This window comes from Tupaia chinensis, unplaced genomic scaffold (genome assembly GCF_000334495.1).
Source record: "Tupaia chinensis unplaced genomic scaffold, TupChi_1.0 Scaffold143756_1, whole genome shotgun sequence".
Lineage (NCBI taxonomy): Eukaryota > Metazoa > Chordata > Mammalia > Scandentia > Tupaiidae > Tupaia > Tupaia belangeri.
Genome location: NW_006203605.1, coordinates 41,058 through 60,958, shown reverse-complemented (window position 1 = coordinate 60,958; position 19,901 = coordinate 41,058). Strand labels below are relative to the sequence as shown.

Genomic DNA, 19,901 nt, shown 5'->3' with positions numbered 1-19,901 from the left:
AAGAAGGCAAAAAAAAAAAAAAAAAAGAGAGAAAAAAAAGCAAAATATATAAGACATAAGAAATGGAAAATTGTCGATAACACGTATGTTGATGTGCATGATAGAGTCTACAGACAGTGTATTTTGGATGGAAAATTCATTTTGTATACTGTAATGATGTATAGTGTATTAATATTAAAAAAAGGAAAACATTATCACTTGGTAGTTGAAACTGGGAAATGTTTTTTAAAGAAATGCACTTTTACTTGAAATAAAACTGTAAAAACTTAAAAAATAAAAAAAAGTCTTCAGAACTTTAAGACCCTAATTGAAAATAGGAGAGGAAAGAGAACTCAGAAGACAGCAGCCGCGGCATCGCTGTACACCTGCACAGGGCAGGCTGCATCCCGCACTCCCGCCCTGCGAGGAAGAGCACCCGGCCCACACTGTGAGCAGCCGGGGCGCAGGTGGACTAAGCCGCCTCTGCGGATGGGCAGCGACTCAGAAGCATTGCTGCGCTGGGGACGGTGCCTCTGGGTCCGAGCACACCAGCGCTGCCGGCCACACTGCTCTCAGGGACACGCAGCCCCGGCCAGCACACGTGTCAGGGACACTCACCGTGCATCCATACTTAGCAGGAACTGGACGTTCCTTACCTGACACCCTGCCCCTGGTGTGGCTGTCCCCTGTGACACTGCAGACACAGGTAATCCTGCCCCAGAGAGCCACCCAGCCACCCCGGGCCCCCACTTTCCTGCTCCCAGTCCAGACTCATTCTGGCCAGAGTTCTAAGCAGCAGAGTGAGTATAATCCTATTTTCAAGGGGGCGAGCTTCTAAATATTTAACAATAATGATCGTTTGCTCCATTTGAATCTTTTCTTCCTCAAAACTAACAGCCCCGGGAACAAGGTCCACCGTCTCTCACCATCCCGCTGCTGTCTTTGAGCCCTTCTGCATGACCAACATCTAGAATGTTCCAAAAACCCATGAGGCGCAAAGCCATGGCAGGACCAGCTGAGACTGACGAGGTCCCAGTGGAGCAGCTCTGAGTGGGTCAGAGCCGAGCGCCAGGATGCCTGGAGGTGGTCAGAGCAGCGCCCGAGGACCCCCTTGCCTTGCTCGGTGACGGGCGTCAGGCCAGCCCCTCTGACCTCCAGTTCCATCTGTTGGAACGGGAATGCTAACACCTGTCCACCCCTCCGGGCTCTGACACACGTCTGGCCATGCCCCGGTGAGGGACGCACAGGACAAGCACGCAGCGTGGAGATGCATCTCCAGTGCCCACAGGAAACACGACGCGCACCGAGACAGCAGGGCCTGGCACGCCTTCCTAACAGGTCACGGTCCACCTGCTCTCTAGAGAGCTAGAAGCTACAGATTCACAAACTAAAGGAAAAGCGACCACCACACCGGCCCTTCCTCACTGAAGGCTGGGCTCCGCGGGGCTGATTCACATCTGGCTCAGACTTCACCAGCCCACCAGGCGGAGGGCAGAACGCTGCACCGAGTGCACCGAGTGCACCGAGTTCACCGATCACCGATGCCCGGTCCGTATTCTGTTTCCCTTTAGGCTGGTACGAATGATCCAGGAGTTATTAAACCTGCACGGATAACCGAGAAATGCTTGGGAAATTTTAAGTAAGGGTTCGAAGGAATCGCTAGCAATGCACGTAGGCAAAGCCAGAGCCCGGTCAATCCGGTCTCCGGTCACATCTTCAAAAATACCTGATTTTCAAAGCCCGAGTCCCCGCTCCCTGGGACTCCTTTACGATGGCAAACAGAGAGTATGTTTGAGACTTCTGAGAGTCCATCAGAGACTACCAGGGAGAAAGCACAGAATGCGTCTCAGTAAACCCACGCCAAGTCCTCTGTCAGAGGGACGTGGCGCCACGTGTGTGTCGCGGTCACGGGAAGACGGCGATCTGTGTCAGGGCGAGCTCGCGGGCAGACGTACCTTCCTCATGATGGCGAAGAACACTACGAGAACGGCCGGGAGCAGCAGCGTCTTCGTGTACCTCAGGGGGGTCTGAAACTCAAAGCTGCTTCGTTAGAGGGACGGTGACTTCAGCCCAACAAAGTCCCATTCGATCCCCGAAACAGGAGAACTGTTAAATTACGGGGTCTGATCCACCCACCATCTCCCATCACGAAAACGGAGGTGGGTTGCCACGAACACGAACGCCCTCCAAACGCCGAGCTGAGTACGCTAACGCGCGGTCCCGCACGCCCATCAGCGTGGCACTGCCGTGCGCCGTGCGCCATGCGCCGTGTGCCGTGCGCCGTGTGCCGAGCGGCTGCTCGCCTACTGCCTGCTCATGTCTGACTAGAAAGATGGCTTCATTCTGTAAGGGTGAGAACTGCTTTCAGGGGACACGCTGGCCCAGTACGTGCGGGAGGGGACGAGCTCTCACCCACACTCGTGAAGAAATACCCGCGAGTAACGACCGTTTCTCAGAGCAATAAGGACACTTTACACTTTCTTTTTCGTAGGGATTTTTGTCTTAGGGCATGTGACTTGCTGGGGGGGAGAGAGACAGAGACAGAGACAGTGAGAGGGAAAGTGAGAAATCATCCCCTGGGGGCTTGGCCATGAACAATCCCGTCTCCTCCGGTCTCTCCCAGGACCTTGGGCATGCACACACACGTACCCAGCCACTGGGCCCAGCCTGAAACCGCAGTCGGCCACGTGGGAGTCCAGCGAGTAACAGCCACGCCACCTGCTGGCGGTGACATTTCGCACTTTCCTTAGAGACAGGAAAGCTGCAGAGACGTCACTCACAGCGAGGCCTCGCGCTGCCGTCCCGGGCCCCTCTCGATCTCCCCAGCCAGGCCCACCGGCATCCCCGCTCAGACACGGCTCACGAGCTACAGGCGAGGGGCGCACACCGCTGTCACGCCGCGGACAGCCTCAGGGCCTTGGCATATCCGCTCCTGGCGCGTGGGCTGCCATGTCACACTGTCCCTTGCCCTGCTGACTGGCGGTCCGTAGAGGAACACTCCGGGCACGGCAGCACCGCCTGTCTCTACAGCACAGCCCTACAAATTCGGATGCTACGGAGAAGGGGGAGGGCGAGCTGGGCCGTCGGGCTGCAGGGGCTGGGCCGTGCTCTCCTCAGTGCCCCTCCACGGTGCTGCCCTCCGCTCCCCTCGCCATCCCCTGCAGAGCCTGGGGCTCCTACGAGAGCGGATGTCCTACAAGGCGCCCACTTCTTCAGCAGGTTCAACGCAGCTACCAGACAGCTGTCAGCAGCCGTGCGCAGCAAAAGCATCTCCTAGACACCAGTAAGTGGGCCGACGGGCTGCGGGAAGGACGGACGGCCATGGCCAGGACCAGTGGCCTGCAGTGAGCGAGGATGAGGGGCCACAGTGAGGACGGACGGGGAGTGGGGACGGACGGAGAGTGAGGACGGACGGGGAGCGAGGACGGACGGGGAGTGAGACGGACGGGGAGTGAGGACGGCCGGGGAGTGAGGACGGACAGACCGTGAGGACGGACGGGGAGTGGGGACGGACGGAGAGTGAGGACGGACGGGGAGCGAGGACGGACGGGGAGTGAGACGGACGGGGAGTGAGGACGGCCGGGGAGTGAGGACGGACAGACCGTGAGGACGGACGGGGAGTGGGGACGGACGGAGAGTGAGGACGGACGGGGAGCGAGGACGGACGGGGAGTGAGACGGACGGGGAGTGAGGACGGCCGGGGAGTGAGGACGGACAGACCGTGAGGACGGACGGGGAGTGGGGACGGACGGAGAGTGAGGACGGACGGGGAGCGAGGACGGACGGGGAGTGAGACGGACGGGGAGTGAGGACGGCCGGGGAGTGAGGACGGACAGACCGTGAGGACGGACGGGGAGTGGGGACGGACGGAGAGTGAGGACGGACGGGGAGCGAGGACGGACGGGGAGTGAGACGGACGGGGAGTGAGGACGGCCGGGGAGTGAGGACGGACAGACCGTGAGGACGGACGGGGAGTGGGGACGGACGGAGAGTGAGGACGGACGGGGAGCGAGGACGGACGGGGAGTGAGACGGACGGGGAGTGAGGACGGCCGGGGAGTGAGGACGGACAGACCGTGAGGACGGACGGGGAGTGGGGACGGACGGAGAGTGAGGACGGACGGGGAGCGAGGACGGACGGGGAGTGAGACGGACGGGGAGTGAGGACGGCCGGGGAGTGAGGACGGACAGACCGTGAGGACGGACGGGGAGTGGGGACGGACGGAGAGTGAGGACGGACGGGGAGCGAGGACGGACGGGGAGTGAGACGGACGGGGAGTGAGGACGGCCGGGGAGTGAGGACGGACAGACCGTGAGGACGGACGGGGAGTGGGGACGGACGGAGAGTGAGGACGGACGGGGAGCGAGGACGGACGGGGAGTGAGACGGACGGGGAGTGAGGACGGCCGGGGAGTGAGGACGGACAGACCGTGAGGACGGACGGGGAGTGGGGACGGACGGAGAGTGAGGACGGACGGGGAGCGAGGACGGACGGGGAGTGAGACGGACGGGGAGTGAGGACGGCCGGGGAGTGAGGACGGACAGACCGTGAGGACGGACGGGGAGTGGGGACGGACGGAGAGTGAGGACGGACGGGGAGCGAGGACGGACGGGGAGTGAGACGGACGGGGAGTGAGGACGGCCGGGGAGTGAGGACGGACAGACCGTGAGGACGGACGGGGAGTGGGGACGGACGGAGAGTGAGGACGGACGGGGAGCGAGGACGGACGGGGAGTGAGACGGACGGGGAGTGAGGACGGCCGGGGAGTGAGGACGGACAGACCGTGAGGACGGACGGGGAGTGGGGACGGACGGAGAGTGAGGACGGACGGGGAGCGAGGACGGACGGGGAGTGAGACGGACGGGGAGTGAGGACGGCCGGGGAGTGAGGACGGACAGACCGTGAGGACGGACGGGGAGTGGGGACGGACGGAGAGTGAGGACGGACGGGGAGCGAGGACGGACGGGGAGTGAGACGGACGGGGAGTGAGGACGGCCGGGGAGTGAGGACGGACAGACCGTGAGGACGGACGGGGAGTGGGGACGGACGGAGAGTGAGGACGGACGGGGAGCGAGGACGGACGGGCAGTGAGGACGGGGAGTGGGGACGGATGAGTGGCCAGCACTGAGTGGGGACAGACGGGCCAGCAGAGTAAACGGCGCCTCTACAGGACACCCTCGAGTCAGAACAGCCGGTTGCACAACTGCCCTGTGGGGTCACCCCACCGCCAGGTGGGAACTTGGCAGGCTCCCACAGTGCGAGCAGGGCGTGGGGACCCTGGCCAGGGGACACAACAGGGCTCTGAAGGAAACCGGGCCACAGACAGTCCAGAGGGCGACCCAAGCCAGCTTGGGACGCCCTGTGAAGCCACCCTCCCTTAAAACAGCAAAGCCCTCCCATCTGCACCCCCTCAGACCCGTCTGCAGCACGCCACGAGAAAGGGGGAGTGGGTACCCACGGAAGGAGTCTCTCGTCCAGGGCCCCTGCCTCATAGTGTACTCGGCCACTCCCCAGCTTCCGTCTAAACATCTGAATGGATTTTTAGGAAAAATGTGTTCTTGGAATAAAACTCTTGTGCTTGGAACCAGCAGGTGGCATAATGGTTACGTCGCTGGACCCGCACACGGCCGACCGCGGTGTGAGTCCTGGATGGGCGGTTTAGAACTCACGCCGGGCGCGTGTGCGTGCGTGCCCAAGATCCCGAGAGGACAGTGGAGGAGAAGGGATTGCGGCGTGGCCATCCCCACCGGGGGTGATTTCTCGCTTTTTGTCTCTGTCTCTCTGGTGAGTGCACATGCCCTATAGCAACTCTCTCTCTAAAAAAATTAGGAAGTCAGTGAGAATCTTGTGCTCAGCGATATTTCAAAGCAATGAGATCATTCAGGAAATGGGCGGGGGCCTAAGAGCTCGCGGCCTGGGGGGTTACGCGGCCCCTGAGGGGGGCGGCCTGGGCCGTCTGTTTACACCTTCCAGAAGCTGCTGGTCTGCACTTTTCCTCCCAACCACGCACGAAAGGCCATCCGTCTCCAGGAGCTGGACTGACGGGAACGCTTGCCCTGCGCCGCCTGCTTCTCCCTCAGACGACAGCACCGGAGGCGTGGGAACCACGGGGCGCCGTGGAAGGGCACAGGCGGCCACCACCCCACCCCACCGCCGGGGAGGGGAGAGGGGAACCGAGGCGCGCCTCACCTCCCTCTCCATGAAGTCGAACTCGGCGGCGCAGGTGTACAGGAGCGTGTCGAAGTCCTTGTAGCTGAAGAACTTGGACGTCAGCAAGTTGCCGATGTGAGCCTGGCAGAGACGGAGCGGGCAGCGCGCAGTCAGCCCCGCTGGCCCGGGGACAGCGCGCCCCTCGGCCTTGCGCAGAGCCCCGAGCAGACGGGCTCCTGCCGAAGGTGCTCTGCCCCACGCTTGGCAGTTCGCCTCCTGCTGCTGCAGGCGACCCACGGCGCCCCGTCTCCGCTCACCAAGACCCACGGGCTCTGTCCCGGGGCACGCAGTGGGCACGGTGTACAGAAGCCCATCGGGGACGTGGGTGCAGGGCACACACGGTTGACCACGCAGGGACAAAGGGCCACAGCCAAAGGAAAGGCGACGCGACTGGACCCCGGGGGCTGAGAAGGTCCCTCGAGCCAGGGAGGTACGGGCGGGACGCAGGGAGGCCCTCCGGCCGGACGCAGCTCTCGGGTGGCCGAGCGTCCATGTTTACACGTTCCCCAGTGCGCTCACTTTTGGAGGAGGGCAAAGAACCATATGTCCCACAAGAAGCAGGTGGGACTCTTTTCACTTTACAGTGAGAATCAGGCCTCGAAGACATAACACATCATGTTGTCAGAATAGTCGGGACCTATTTTTTTCTATGCAGAGATGTGTCGTGACTTTTCCGACCACCTAGCAAACTTTCAAGTTCGTTACTGTCTAAAGAACAAATACTAAATGAAAGGAGGGAGATGCGTCTAAAACAGACCGCAGTCAGACCACGTGAGACCCACACGGGGAGGGGTGCTGGGGGCAGCAGGTGGCGTGGAGGTTAAGGCGTTGGGTCCCACATTGCCTGCGGCTCAAGTCCCAGACCTGGCAGTCCGAAAACCATGCTGGTGCATGTCCGTGCGTGCCCAAATCCCCAGAGCAGGATGGGAGAAAGGGACTGCAACATGGCCGTCCTCCCCGGGGGGTTGCTCACTGTCCCTCTGTCTCTGTCTCTCTCCAGCAAGTGCACACGCCCTTTGACAAAAACTAAAAACAAAGAACTGAGTGCTAAGAAAGCGATGAAGGAAAGGTTCTGAAGTGTGAAATCGGTAGAGAACACACAACGCCGAAAGTAACGTAAGAACAGCAACCCTCAATAAAATGGAGAAGTCGGTCATGGTGTAGTCGCTGCCATACATGTCAAGAGTTCAAGGTCACTAATTAAGACAGGTGCACAATGGCTACACTGCTGGACTCCCACATGGCCTACCATGGTTCAAGTCCCAGACCCAGAGGCTCCAAACTCATGCTGGGTGTGTGCGCATGTGTGCCCAAAATCCTGAGAGGAGAATGGGGAACTGTGGTGTGGCCCCCCGGGGGGTGATTTCTCACTTCCTGTATCTCTGTCTCTCTCCATCTCTCTGGTGAATGCACACTCCCGATAGGAAAAATCTCTCTAAAAAATAATAAAACTCTCTTAAAAAAAAGACAGGTGCACTAATTAGATTTAAGGGAACATATTCAACATTATGTGGTTTACAAAAAACATACTGAAAAGCATGCAGAAAGGTTGAAGACAGAAGATACAGCAGAGAAATCTGAAACAAGGACGCCTAGGTTAGCGATTATACTGTCCCACAGAACGAACGAAGCGGAAGCTGTGTGGAGAGACTTCGGTAAAAGCTCGCTTTGCTGGTCAGATGAACAGCAAGGCAAGTCTGCGTGTGTTACAGACACGTGCAGTCACCAGCGGAGACTCGGAAGGAGAGAGATGCCAATTGCAGAAGAAAAGCATAAAATAACCAACTTGTAAGATACACAAAAAAGTACTACTTAGAGGGAGATTTTAGGTTTTAATTATTTTATCAGAAACTAAGGAAGGTGAAAACAAAAGCGCTAAGCTTTTGCCCTCAGCCCACAGAAAAAGCTATAGAATCCAAAGAAATGGGAGTAAGAAATTGGTAACAAAATAAAATTTATTTTTAATGCTATTTTTTTCTTATAATGTCTGATTTACATATAATCACACATATTTGTGGGAGAGCTACAAAAAAACAAAGAGGACCTTAAAAAAATCGAACCCTGAAAAGACTGAATAATAAACATACGAGCAGGGCCGACGGAGGAAGTGAGACACAGACGAGTGAGATGAGAACGGAGAAGATAACTACGGAGGCCACGGGACTAGAGTAAGAGGAATATGCTACACATGTCACTAATAAGTTCTAAACTGTAGATGAAATGGATGCATCTCTCCAAAACGATTAAGAAGAAACAGAAAATTTAAAGAGAAGGAAAGCATCAAGACAGCTGAAAAAGAAATCAACTGTACTTCCCCCAGGCCCCAACTCGGGTGGTTAATACGGGTGAGTTTTATACTTCCAAAGAACTGATATATCTTTTCTTTCACAAGTTGTATCAGAAAGTAAAAAAAAAAAAGGCGAAAAAAAAAGTTAAGCTCTTTATGAGAAACTAATAGTGATTCTAAATCCCGATAAGGATTCAATAAATGGGACCAGCAGTTAGCGTAATGGCTGTGTCGCTGGACTCTCACCTAGTCAACCACGGTTCAAGTCCCGGACCCAGCAGCTTAAACTCAGGCCGGGCGTGTGTGTGTGCGTGCCCAAGATCCCGAGAGGAGAATGGAGGAGAAGGGATTGCGGTGTGGCCATCCCCCCTGGAGGTTGATTTCTCACTTTCTATCTCTCTTTCTCTCTCTGTCTTTCTGGTGAGCCCATGCACCCTATAGCAAAAACCTCTCCAAAAAATAAAAAAATAAAAACAGAAAAAAATTCTCACAAATGCATACATGTGAGGTTTGCAATGAGAATTTTGAGCTAACTTAATTCAATAATAATTTTTAAACATGAATCAACTCATGATATATATGAACTAGGCAAAGGTCCTCTAAGACATAAAAGCTCATTTCAAATGATTTAGATAACTTTCTAAATTTGTAGTAAAGAAAATCTACTCACAGAGAAAATTCCAGAGCCTGAAGGCTTCACTGTCCAAGTCTACCAAACATGTAAGAGAAAATAACACCAATTCTACGCAAGTTCTCTAAAACAAGAGACAGAGTAATTCCTCACCATTCTAGAAGGCCAGCATTTCCCTGAAAACAAAACCAAAGTCATTATAAGAACTGGAGCTAACACCACTCACAGAGGGGGGACCCCTGGAACATTAGTCCCCCAACTCCAGCCGTGCTCAGAAAGAACACGGCTGCTCTGGCTGGCATCCTAGATTGCAGGTCACCGTCCCCACAGTGGACGGCACGGCTTGCCGTGAAGACCCACGTGCTCTGGGACTCCCAACGTGACCAGCCCCGGTTAACCTCCGGCACTTGTCTGTACAGCCTCCCAGGTGGACGACACTGTCACGACTTGTCCCTGGGACATTAAGTTCATCCCACACGACTCGACTGGGGGAGAGCTCTGGAGGCGGGCTTCTGGCTTCCCTCACTTCCCCCACACGCTCCCTCCTCATCGACTACGCTTTTTGTTCGCTGTGGTAACTGCCCAGAGGATCGCAGTGCGAGTCCTGCAAACCCTCCCAGCAGATCGGGAACCCAGGAGCCCGCCCACACTGCTGCGAACCGAACCGAACCGCCCTCCGCATGCGCTGGCCAGTCGGAGTCGCGGTATCTGAGCGCCACGTCTAACCAGTCGCTGGCTGAGCCCTGGGTCACACACGGGACAGCACCAAGAAAAGCAGACTAAAATCACAAATGTAAACATGAAACCAAACAAAAAACCTGGGCAGGGGCACTAGCAGCCATGCAGGAGAAAAACGTCTTCTTACGTTGTCGGGAAAATCGTGACACATTTTTCTATATTTTTCTGTACAAAAACGCATCATGACTTTCCTGGTGCTCCAACAGACACTAATTCCATGCAATAAACAAATAAAACCACAGGACACAAGTCAGGATTCAGAGCTGGTAGAACAATGGCCTAAACTTGCTACTTTTGATGAAAAAGAGTAACATATGTAAGTTTGATAAACAGCTGGAGGGATGAACACAAAAAGCTCCATATCTCGATATATCAAACTTAAACTTAAATGTGAAAGATGAAAGAGAAAAATCTTAACAGCAGCAACAGAAAAGCAACTCATCCTGTGCAGAGAAAACGATGCTCATTAATGTTATTTTATTAATATTAATATTGACCAGCTTCTCAATAGAAATAACAGAGGCTGAGACCAGCAGTTAGTGTAATGGCTAAGTCGCTGGACTCCCACGTGGTCAACCGTGGTTCGAGTCCCGGACCCACTGGTTTAAACTCACGCCAGGCATGTGTGCATGTATGCCCAGGATCCCGAGAGCAGAATAGAGAAGGGATTGCAGCATGGCCATCCCCCCGGGGGGTAATTTCTCGCTTTCTGTCTCTCTGTTTTTACAGTCTGTCTGGCGAGTGCACACGTCCTATAGCAAAAAAAAACAAAAAACAAAAAACCACCCTCTCCAAAAAAAGGGGAAAAAAAAAAGAATAGAAATAACAGAGACGAAAAGTTCTACAAGAAAAGAACGGTCAACCAATAACTAAATCCCACAAAATTAGTCTTAAAAGATAAAGTGCACGAAGACATTACAAAAGAAAAAAACCTGAGTGGATCCAGAGTGAGCAGGTCTGCCTTACAAGTTTAAGGAGAAGAAATCCTGCAGCCTGAAGGGAGATGACACTACATGGTCACTCAGACGCAGGCAGAGATGAGCAAAGAAATGGCAAAAACGCGGCCAAAGGTAAAGGCGGTGCACTGGGTGGCTGCAAACTCATGACATGTTTTTTCTATGCAAAGTGCGTCATGACTTTCTGACAACCCAACATAAACACTTCTGTCTTCCTCTTAATTTCTTTGAAACATAGGTTGCCTAGAGTAGTAAGCTTAACTCTGTGTTGTTGCCCCTTAAATGCAGAAGGGACAAGGGACATACATGACAACAACAGCACAGAATAGGGAGAAGTGGAGTAGTACCGAAATGCAGCAGAGGCCCTGCGATTTTACCGCAGTTCAGTCGGCACACTGTGATACACGAAGATGCATATTATAATCCCTAGAGCAATCATTTAAAAGATAATGAAGAGGGGACCAGCAGTTGGCGTAATGGCTATGTCACTGGATTCCCAGGTAGTCGACCGCAGTTCAAGTCCCGAGCCCGGTGGCTTAAACTCATACTGGGCGCTACCTGCACCCCCAGATCAGTGCAGTGCTATTTATAAGGCCAAGATACGGAAACAACTTCAGTGTCTACTATCGAATGGATTTAAAAAAAAAATAAGGTCACATACATGTGCGTGCGTGTGCACGGGCGCACACACACACACACACACACACACACTTACAACAATATGGATGGGCCTAGAGGACATTACAGTCAGTGCAATAAGCTAAACACAGAAAGACAAATGCTACCCGATCTCACCTACACGTGAAATCTAGAAAGTCAAACTCGGAGGAGCAGAGGGGAACGGTGGTTGCCAAGGGCAGGTGGGGAGGCTGGGGTGTGTGTAGAAGAAACAGGGAAATGAAAGTCACAGGACGCAGACTTGTAGCTACAAAATGAACTAATCTGGGGATCTTATGTATAACATGGTGACTATAGTTACAATTTTTAAAAAAGAAAATAACTAAAAAATACCTAGTAAAAAAAAAAAAATCAACCCAGGAATTACTTACCACAAAAGGAGGCAGAAATGGGAAGAGATTTAAAGATAGGTAGATAGATAGCAATCATAAATCCAGAAATTTATCAATACTTGCATTAGATGTAAATGAACTGCAGTAGTCACATAAACATTCCGAAGACAGAGAATACCAGAATAGATGAATAAAAACGGTATAACTAATCTAAGCCATGTATAAAAGGCATATTTTAGATTCAACAACACAAAGTTTTTACTTTGAACGTAAAAGCATAAAAAGAGATACAGCATGCAAAAAGTAACCACGAAAGCTGGGATTTTATATTATTTTATTAATTTATTATACTTTATTAATATGTTAATGTAAGACAAAAAAGACTAGGTACTGCTAGAAACAAAGAAGAAAACTTCATAATGATAAACAGTTAGATTGTAAGATGTAAAAAGTATAAATATTTATGCACCTAGAAGCAAAAACTGACAAAAGTGAAAAGGCAAATAGTTGATGTAACAATTACAGTGAGATTTTAATATCTTACTCTTGGTAACTGACAGAACTAGAAATAAGTTCAGCAAGAATATATAAGGTAGAAAAAACATTCTTTTTCAAAACACGTGGAACACCCTTCAAGGTAGATGGTATCCAAGGCCACGTGAGACTCTCAGTTAAGTTTAAAAATACTGAACTTTGTTCTCCAAACACAAAGGGATCAAAGTAAAAACAAAAATCAATGAGGAGAATATTCAAATATTTGGAAATTAGGCAATACACATCAAATAACTGACGAGAGCTGAGGAAAATAAATCGTAAGGAAAAGCTAAAAAATATCTTGAACTGAGTGAAAATGAAAACAAAGCATAACTGATGAGATACAGCCAAAGCAGTAATGAGGGGGAAATGTATAGCCTTAAACACCCATCTTAGAAAAGTCTGAAACTGGGAATCTAGATTTCATTTTTAAAATGAGGAAAAGAGGAACTAGCCGATGGCATAGTGGTTTAAGGTGAGGGATCCCATGTGGCCAGCTGCGGTTCAAGTCCCAGAGCCAGTGGCTTGAAGATCCACTAGGTGTAAGTGCACATGCCTAAAACCCTGAGAGGGGCACGGAGGACAAGGGATCGCAGCATGGCCATCCTCCTTGGGGTGAGCTCTCACTTTTCTCCTCTCTGTCCCCGTCTCTCTCTCTCTTCAGTAAGTACACATACCCTATGGCACAAAAAAAAATCTTAAAAGAAAACAAAAACTAAGAAAAGAATAAATTAAGTCTTGAGCCAGCAAAAGGCAGAAAATAATAATGAATAATATTTTATATTTCATAAAATCAATGAAATATGAAACAGAAAAATAACAGGAAAACAATTAAACCAAATGTTCATTATCTTATAAAGATTAAAAAAGAAAAAGTTGATGTCTGAAGCTAGACAGCCCAAGGAGAGAAACAAACAGAAAAGACTTAAATTTTAAAAACCAGGATTGAAGAGGAGCTATTACTAATGTTCTGAGAGAGATTTACGGAATGATAAAGCAGTATTTTTATTTCTCGAAGCCAATGAAGCAAGACTTACCAAAATGACATGAAGAAGAGAGCTAACTGAAGAGGCTGAATTAGTAACTAAACATTTCTGCAGAGAAGCCACAACGCTGACTTGTGCACCTGACACCGCGCATTAACAGACAGCGGTGCGTGTCCGCTCAGACGAGAGGCGGGGGACGACCCCGCGCATGACACTGGGGTGCGGACAGCCAGGCGCCCCGGCAGCTAGCTCCGTCACGCGGGCTTCTCCTCAGGTGCTGTTTGTCTCACAGGGAAAGCGCAGCAGCTACGACTTTAACCTAGGCCTGTCTTCCCTGCAGCCCAGAAATTTAAATGCTAGACTGTGTGTTTACAAACTGGAAGTTGTTTTTTTAAAATAATTATCCATTCATTTATTTCATTCCATTTGTTATCATTATTTTTAATTTGTCCAGAGACAGAGAGAGAAAGGGAAAGTGAGAAAACGAGCCGCCAGGTCCGGGACTTGAATCATGGCTGGCCATGTGTGTGTCCAGTGCTTTAACCACCATGCCACCTGCCTGCCCCAAAAGTGGACATTTTTAAAAGCCTCCAGAATTTGAATTGGAACTAAGAAAAGTTAGCAAAATGGAGAAACTTTGGCCACAGTGGCCAGCTGGACAGACCCCATCCAAAAGGACGCCCCACAGCAGCCAGCTCAGTGGACCTCATGGAGAAGGGCGCCTCACAGTGGCCAGGTTGGGGACCCCATTGGGAAGGGCCCCCACAGTGGCCAGCTCAGTTGACCCCATGGAGAGACCCCATGGAGAAGGGAGCCCCAGTGGCCAGGTCGGGGGACCCCATGGAGAAGGGTGCTCCACAGTGGCCAGGTTGGGGGACCCCATGGAGAAGGGAGTCCCAGTGGCCAGCTAGCAGATCCCATGGAAAAAAGCGCCCCACAGCGGCCAGTTCAGCAGAGCGTTGGCAGAGCGAGATGGGAGACAGGGACGTGGGGGATGCGGCCACGTGGCTGGCACAGGGCAGGGACCACATGGACCTCTGCAGGCAGGCTGGGTGGGAGGGCTTCCGGGAGCGGGGCAGCCTTGCCTTTCTGGTCCTCTGTCCAACGCCAAGACTAAGAATTTATAAACTGACGTCCTTGGTCACTGATACGTACGCTCGGCATGGAAAGAACTGTGCCTGCAGCTACTTTTTGTCCCTGGTGCAGCAGTAGGCTATGACAGACAGGATCAGTCATTTGAACCCGAATCAGCGGCTTTGCTGGGGCAAACGCATTGCATAACCCGGGCCTGCGCTCCCCCTCTGCAAGCTGCTACTTCTGCCCCCCGCCCTCTGAGCCTCCCCGTGCAGCCCTGCAGCTCGGGCCTGGCCTCCCCTGCATTACGGCTGCAGGAGCGGCTCGTGCCCTGCCCCTGCTGACACACTCCACCGCCAGGCACGTAACAGGCACACGAGGGAAAGAATACACTGCAAAGGCAGCTTCGCAGTTCAGAAATCTTCCCGCAGGTTGGAGACCACCCGTTTAATGGCCCGGCTGTTTTCAATCTCTTTAAGCAGAAAGTTCCCTTGTTCACACAAAACCTACGTACACGCCCATCGTGTGAGAGAAGAAAGCCACCGCTCTTAGGTAGGAGAGGGCTGGGAGGAGGAGAGCGCCCCCACGCAAGAGCCCTGGAAGCCCCAGAACTAGAGTCCAGTTTCAGTATCGCAGTTAGAATCAAGCACAGGATGAAAGATCACGAATAAAAATTAATTACAGAAAAGAAATGCGCTTTACTTCTCCCACTGGTTCTTGTGTTGCTTTCTTTTTAAAATTAAATATTTGACAGCCTCCTCACTGAGGGTGCACTGATTGAACCACCAAAATAAAACAGGCTAAGTAATTTTGGATAGAAAAAAATTCCTTACATTACAAAGCAGAATTCTTTTTTCTCTTCTCTCCTACCCAAATACCAAAACAAACAAAAACGTGTCTTAAAAAGACTAACTGGATTAAAATAGCTACATATGTTTATAATAAGTAAGCACTGACCAGAAAGTTAGGAGGAAAAAGAATGAGACCATACAGTGGACTGTCAGAAAAGTCATGATGCATGTTTGCATAGAAAAATCTGACAGGACTTGTCTGACAACCCAACAGAGTCTGATGCTAAGGTTCTGAACGTGGCATCTTCGTCTATCATGAAAAGGTATTTTTAAAAAAGCTAAAGAACAATGGCTTTACAGATCTTAAAATTTGAGCTTTGAATTTTAGAAGTCTGTGCGCTATAGAAGGACAGGTAATAGACTGTCAAAGATGAATTGTAGAGACTAGGAACTACAGGCAAAACCACACTCACTCCCCACTGCACTAAAGAGGGAGAACGGCAGGTGACAGACTTCACCTGTTTGCTTTAAAGGGCAGTAAAACAGTAACCCCGAAATTCATTCTTAGCCTGTTTGCTTTTTTCCCACGTCTTTGAAGTTTAAGCAAAAGTTGCACTTACATCATCTGCAATACCAAAGATTTTGGATGTCAGATATTTGAGTATGACAGTTCCAAATAACCAAAAACCACCTTGGATGACCTAAAAAAAGAAAAAGAGAAACAAAAATAACTTTGCTGCTTTGTATTCCATAAACATATGCTAAGAAGAAAATGTCAATGCTTTAATCCTACATGAAATAAATATCTGATCTACCTTCAAGAGAAAATGCTAAAAAAATACATCTCAAAGTGAAATGAAAAATACCGCTCCAGAATAAGGGGCGACAACCTGGACTGACAGTGGACACGTACATCTTCTGAGCAGGGGCGTTTACGGGAGATCCGCACAGCAGCTGTTACAGTTCGCTTCCACTGACAGTTTCCTGCACTAACAAATAAAACTGAATTCTCTAACTACTTATTCAGAACTCATTTCAACCTGTTTCACAAAAAGGGCAATTTGGCACATTAAAATGGAGCCCTAATACGTTATGAAACTGTTAGATCCCTCTATATTACATAGATCATTTCCTTAAAAATAAAACATAAAACCAGTGATATATTTTAGAGAAGGAAAAACATATGCATTAAAATAGACTGATTCTTACCCATAAACTAAGTTCGGAGACATTCATTTTCAAGAAATATGGTTTCATTGCCAGAACACCCTGAGCAGAGAAGGTAATACAGTTTACAGTTAGCTCTTACAGGCATGAGTCCAAGTCCGGAAAGTTCTAGAGAGCGGGCTCCCGGGTATCTAAGATGAGAGATGCTGATGTCCCACACAGCATCACCACATGTGCACCCCTGAGGTCAGTGATGTAAGGAAAGAGACCTATTTTCCCGAAGTAGGCAGGTCAGTCGGTAACTGTGCGAAGTTGAAAAGGGAGTTACCACCTATACATTTCTACGGTCAATTTTACAAAGCAGACTTACACGAGAACCAAGAAGCATACAAGAAGCTCGTTTTAGACAGCAGTCATCTAGAGATAAGATTTCCTAAAGTTAAAAATTACTGACTTTTTGGGGACCAGCAGTTAGGGTAACGGCTATGTCACTGGACTCCCATGTAGTCGATCGCGGTTCAAGTCCTGGACTTGGTGGCTTAAACTCACGCTAGGCACGTGTGCATGTGTGCCCAAGATCCCGAGAGGAGAATGGAGGAGAAGGGATTGCGGCGTGGCCATCTCCCCTGGGGGGTGATTTCTCGCCTTCTGTCTCTGTCTTTCTGGTGAGCGCATGTGCCCTATAGCAAAAACCTCTAAAAAACAAAAAAAAATTGATTTTTTGGATAAACTACAAATAAAATTTAAAAGGGTCAACTACCTACGTCTCCTCTGTCTAATCTTAAGTTTTTCCAGGTATACAGACTCTCAAACTGTATTACTAAATCTACTTTAAATTTGGCAAAAATATGATTAGAGATAAATTATAAACACGTGAACCCAAATTAAATCTTTTCAGAAGTTTTAAATATCAGAAGATGGAATTTGCTATGATTCGGGGTTCCAGGTGATTATAAATATGTAAGTAAATGTGCACTTACAGTTAAATATACATATACGTGCTATAATCTATAACCGGGGGTGTCATTTAAGTCCCCAAAGTACACGAGATACACACAAGCACACTTAATTTGCACGTAAGACACAATCCGTGTCAAGCACCTGTGTTACCTCCCACACTGCAGGTGTTCCCCCGAGCTAAGAGCAACTCCCTACAGCCGGTACTTAGGTTAGACTGTGCCCAGGGGGGCAGCAATCGCCCAGGGATTCCCCCGACGAGCAGCTGGAGTCACGGTCTTCACCCGTGGGCTGGAGAACCAGCGTGCACCGCGAGGACCACGGGAGCGCGCCGACTGAAGACCTGCCGTAGCAACCCCAGGGTGCAGCAGCCTGGCCCCCCCCTGCCGAGAACACGGCGCCATCAGTGTAGCCGCGAACTTGTGTGACTAACTTTCCTCGAAGCCCACACCCTAGACGGGCGCTGGCGTGGACCGGGAAGAAGCGCACTCCCGGGAAACACTCTTAGTAATGACGCGTAAAGCGAGACAGTGAAGCAGGAGGCTGCAAATCCGTGAAAGGGTGTTAGAAACCAGGGACGCCAAATGACCTGCGTAACTGGAACGACTGCTCCAGGGGGCACTTTTCAGTGAAGGCAGTGCAACACGCTTGATTCAGGAGGCCGGCTCGTACCCGAGGGCCTGCGCTTGAAACTAAGGGGAACTCCGGTTTGCAGCCGTCATTGGGAACCCACTAACCCACTGCACACAAGGCTCAGCCATCGCGGAGCCCGGGCACTGCGGGGAAACGCGCGTTTAGAAAGTCACCCTAACAAGAGTGGCATCGCTCGGCTTCGGCAGACAGCCTGGGGGACTCAGCCAGCAGAGCGGAACTGAGTGGCCGCCCAGGCACGCCACCCACACCGCAGGGACGCGGGAACCTCCGCAGCCAGGACCCCAGCTGTGTGAGCACAGCGAAACCAAGAGGCCACCGTGAGACAGCCGAGGGGACGGGGCCCCAGGGCAGAGCAGGAAAGCAGAAAAGCTGAGTTAGGAAAGAAAGAGGAAGGTTAAGACCCTGTCTAAAGTAAGCCCAGGACCGAGCCTCGGGTAACCGAAAGCTGCAGAAACTGAGAGGGCAGAGGGGCTGAGCGAGGAGGCGCTCCCGGCCTAACTCTCCCCGTGGGAGTCTCTGAGCACGCTCCACGTACGGATGCTCGACTGTGGGCCCTGGAGGAGGCTCAGGAGCAGCCGCACACTCAGGGGACACTTACCCACACGGTGACCAGAGACGATGCGTAGTAAGAAGTCAGCAGCATGGAGTTTCCGAACATCAGCACAAAGCACAGGGCGAGGGAAGTCTGGAAAGCCCAAGGAGAGCACAGAAATTCGTGTAGAACAAACCAAACATAGGGATGGCACTTGCCCAGGAGGAGCAGGACGTGAGCCCATCAGAAGGAGGTGGCCCACCTCCAGCCCACACTGCAGGCCCCAGGAGGCCGGCCACCAGCAGTCCCCTGCGCGCCCTCCCAGGCTCGGCCCGCGTCATTCTCAAGTCTAGATCGTGTGTGACTTTTAAACCTGCAAATGCAGACTCACCCGTAAGCCTGACTGTTTCTTGCTTCCACTCTTAATATGTTTTGGAAGGTTTTCCAAGCCCATCCAAACCAACCTAATTCACAACTTTAAGAACTAAAAAAGTGTCCACCCCATAAATGTACCACGGTGATTTCACTGGTCCTCCGAGCGCTGCTGGGGGCGTACGGGCTCCCAGTGTCGTTCTGTTCGGTTTTCCTGTTACAAACACTGCTGTGATAAACACCCCTAAGTGTGCATCTTATATACACCTCAATACAATTACGGAAAAATTACTAGAAGTAGAACTGATAAATCAAAGACATACACATTTTAAAATGTAAAAACTGAAATGCTGACGAATTGCCCTACAAAAAGGGTCATCAGTGTGCTCCCTACCCACGGGGACGGGTTGTTAACGCACACCTCGGCCACACTGTGGTCGGCCAGAGACTTGCCAATCCACAGGAAAAGTTTTATCTCTTTGTTCTACTTTCCATTCTTCTATTTGTTGTTTAGGTTGCTCTGTGTGTGTGTGTGTGTGTGTCTGTGTGTGTGTCTGTGTGTGTCTGTGTGTGTGTCTGTGTGTGTGTGTGTCTGTGTGTCTGTGTCTCTGTGTGTGTCTGTGTGTGTGTGTATCTGTGTGTGTGTGTCTCTGTGTGTCTGTATGTCTGTGTCTGTGTGTGTGTCTGTGTGTGTGTGTGTGTCTGTGTGTGCGTGTACTGCTTTTCCCTGTTGCCTATTTCTCTGTGGGGTCTTGCTTACTCTCTGTCACGGTCTCCCTATACATACAGAACCCCTGACTTCAGACAGACAGACTGCAGATAGTTTTCCAGTTCATTTATAATCTTTTTGGTTTTGGAGAGGTTGTTGCTATAGGGCGCGTGTGCTCACCAGAAAGACAGAGACAGAAAGTGAGAAATCACCCCCCAGGGGGATGGTCATACCGCAATCCCTTCCCCTCTCGGGATCTTGGGCACGCACGCACATGCACCCGGCGTGAGTTTAAGCCACCTGGTCCCGGACTC

General features: G+C 51.2%; 1 protein-coding gene across 1 annotated transcript in view; it reads right to left on the bottom strand.

The window, feature by feature from the left end:
* The window catches only part of DPY19L1 (dpy-19 like C-mannosyltransferase 1), a gene marked incomplete at its 5' end in the record, with an annotated part of 75,772 nt that overhangs the window by 16,826 nt on the left and 39,045 nt on the right, over nt 1-19,901 (bottom strand). Inside the window, 5 exon segments of the mRNA XM_027766866.1 lie at nt 1,935-2,006; nt 6,169-6,270; nt 15,817-15,897; nt 16,406-16,465; nt 18,573-18,659. Of these exon segments, the coding sequence (XP_027622667.1) occupies nt 1,935-2,006; nt 6,169-6,270; nt 15,817-15,897; nt 16,406-16,465; nt 18,573-18,659 (402 nt within the window).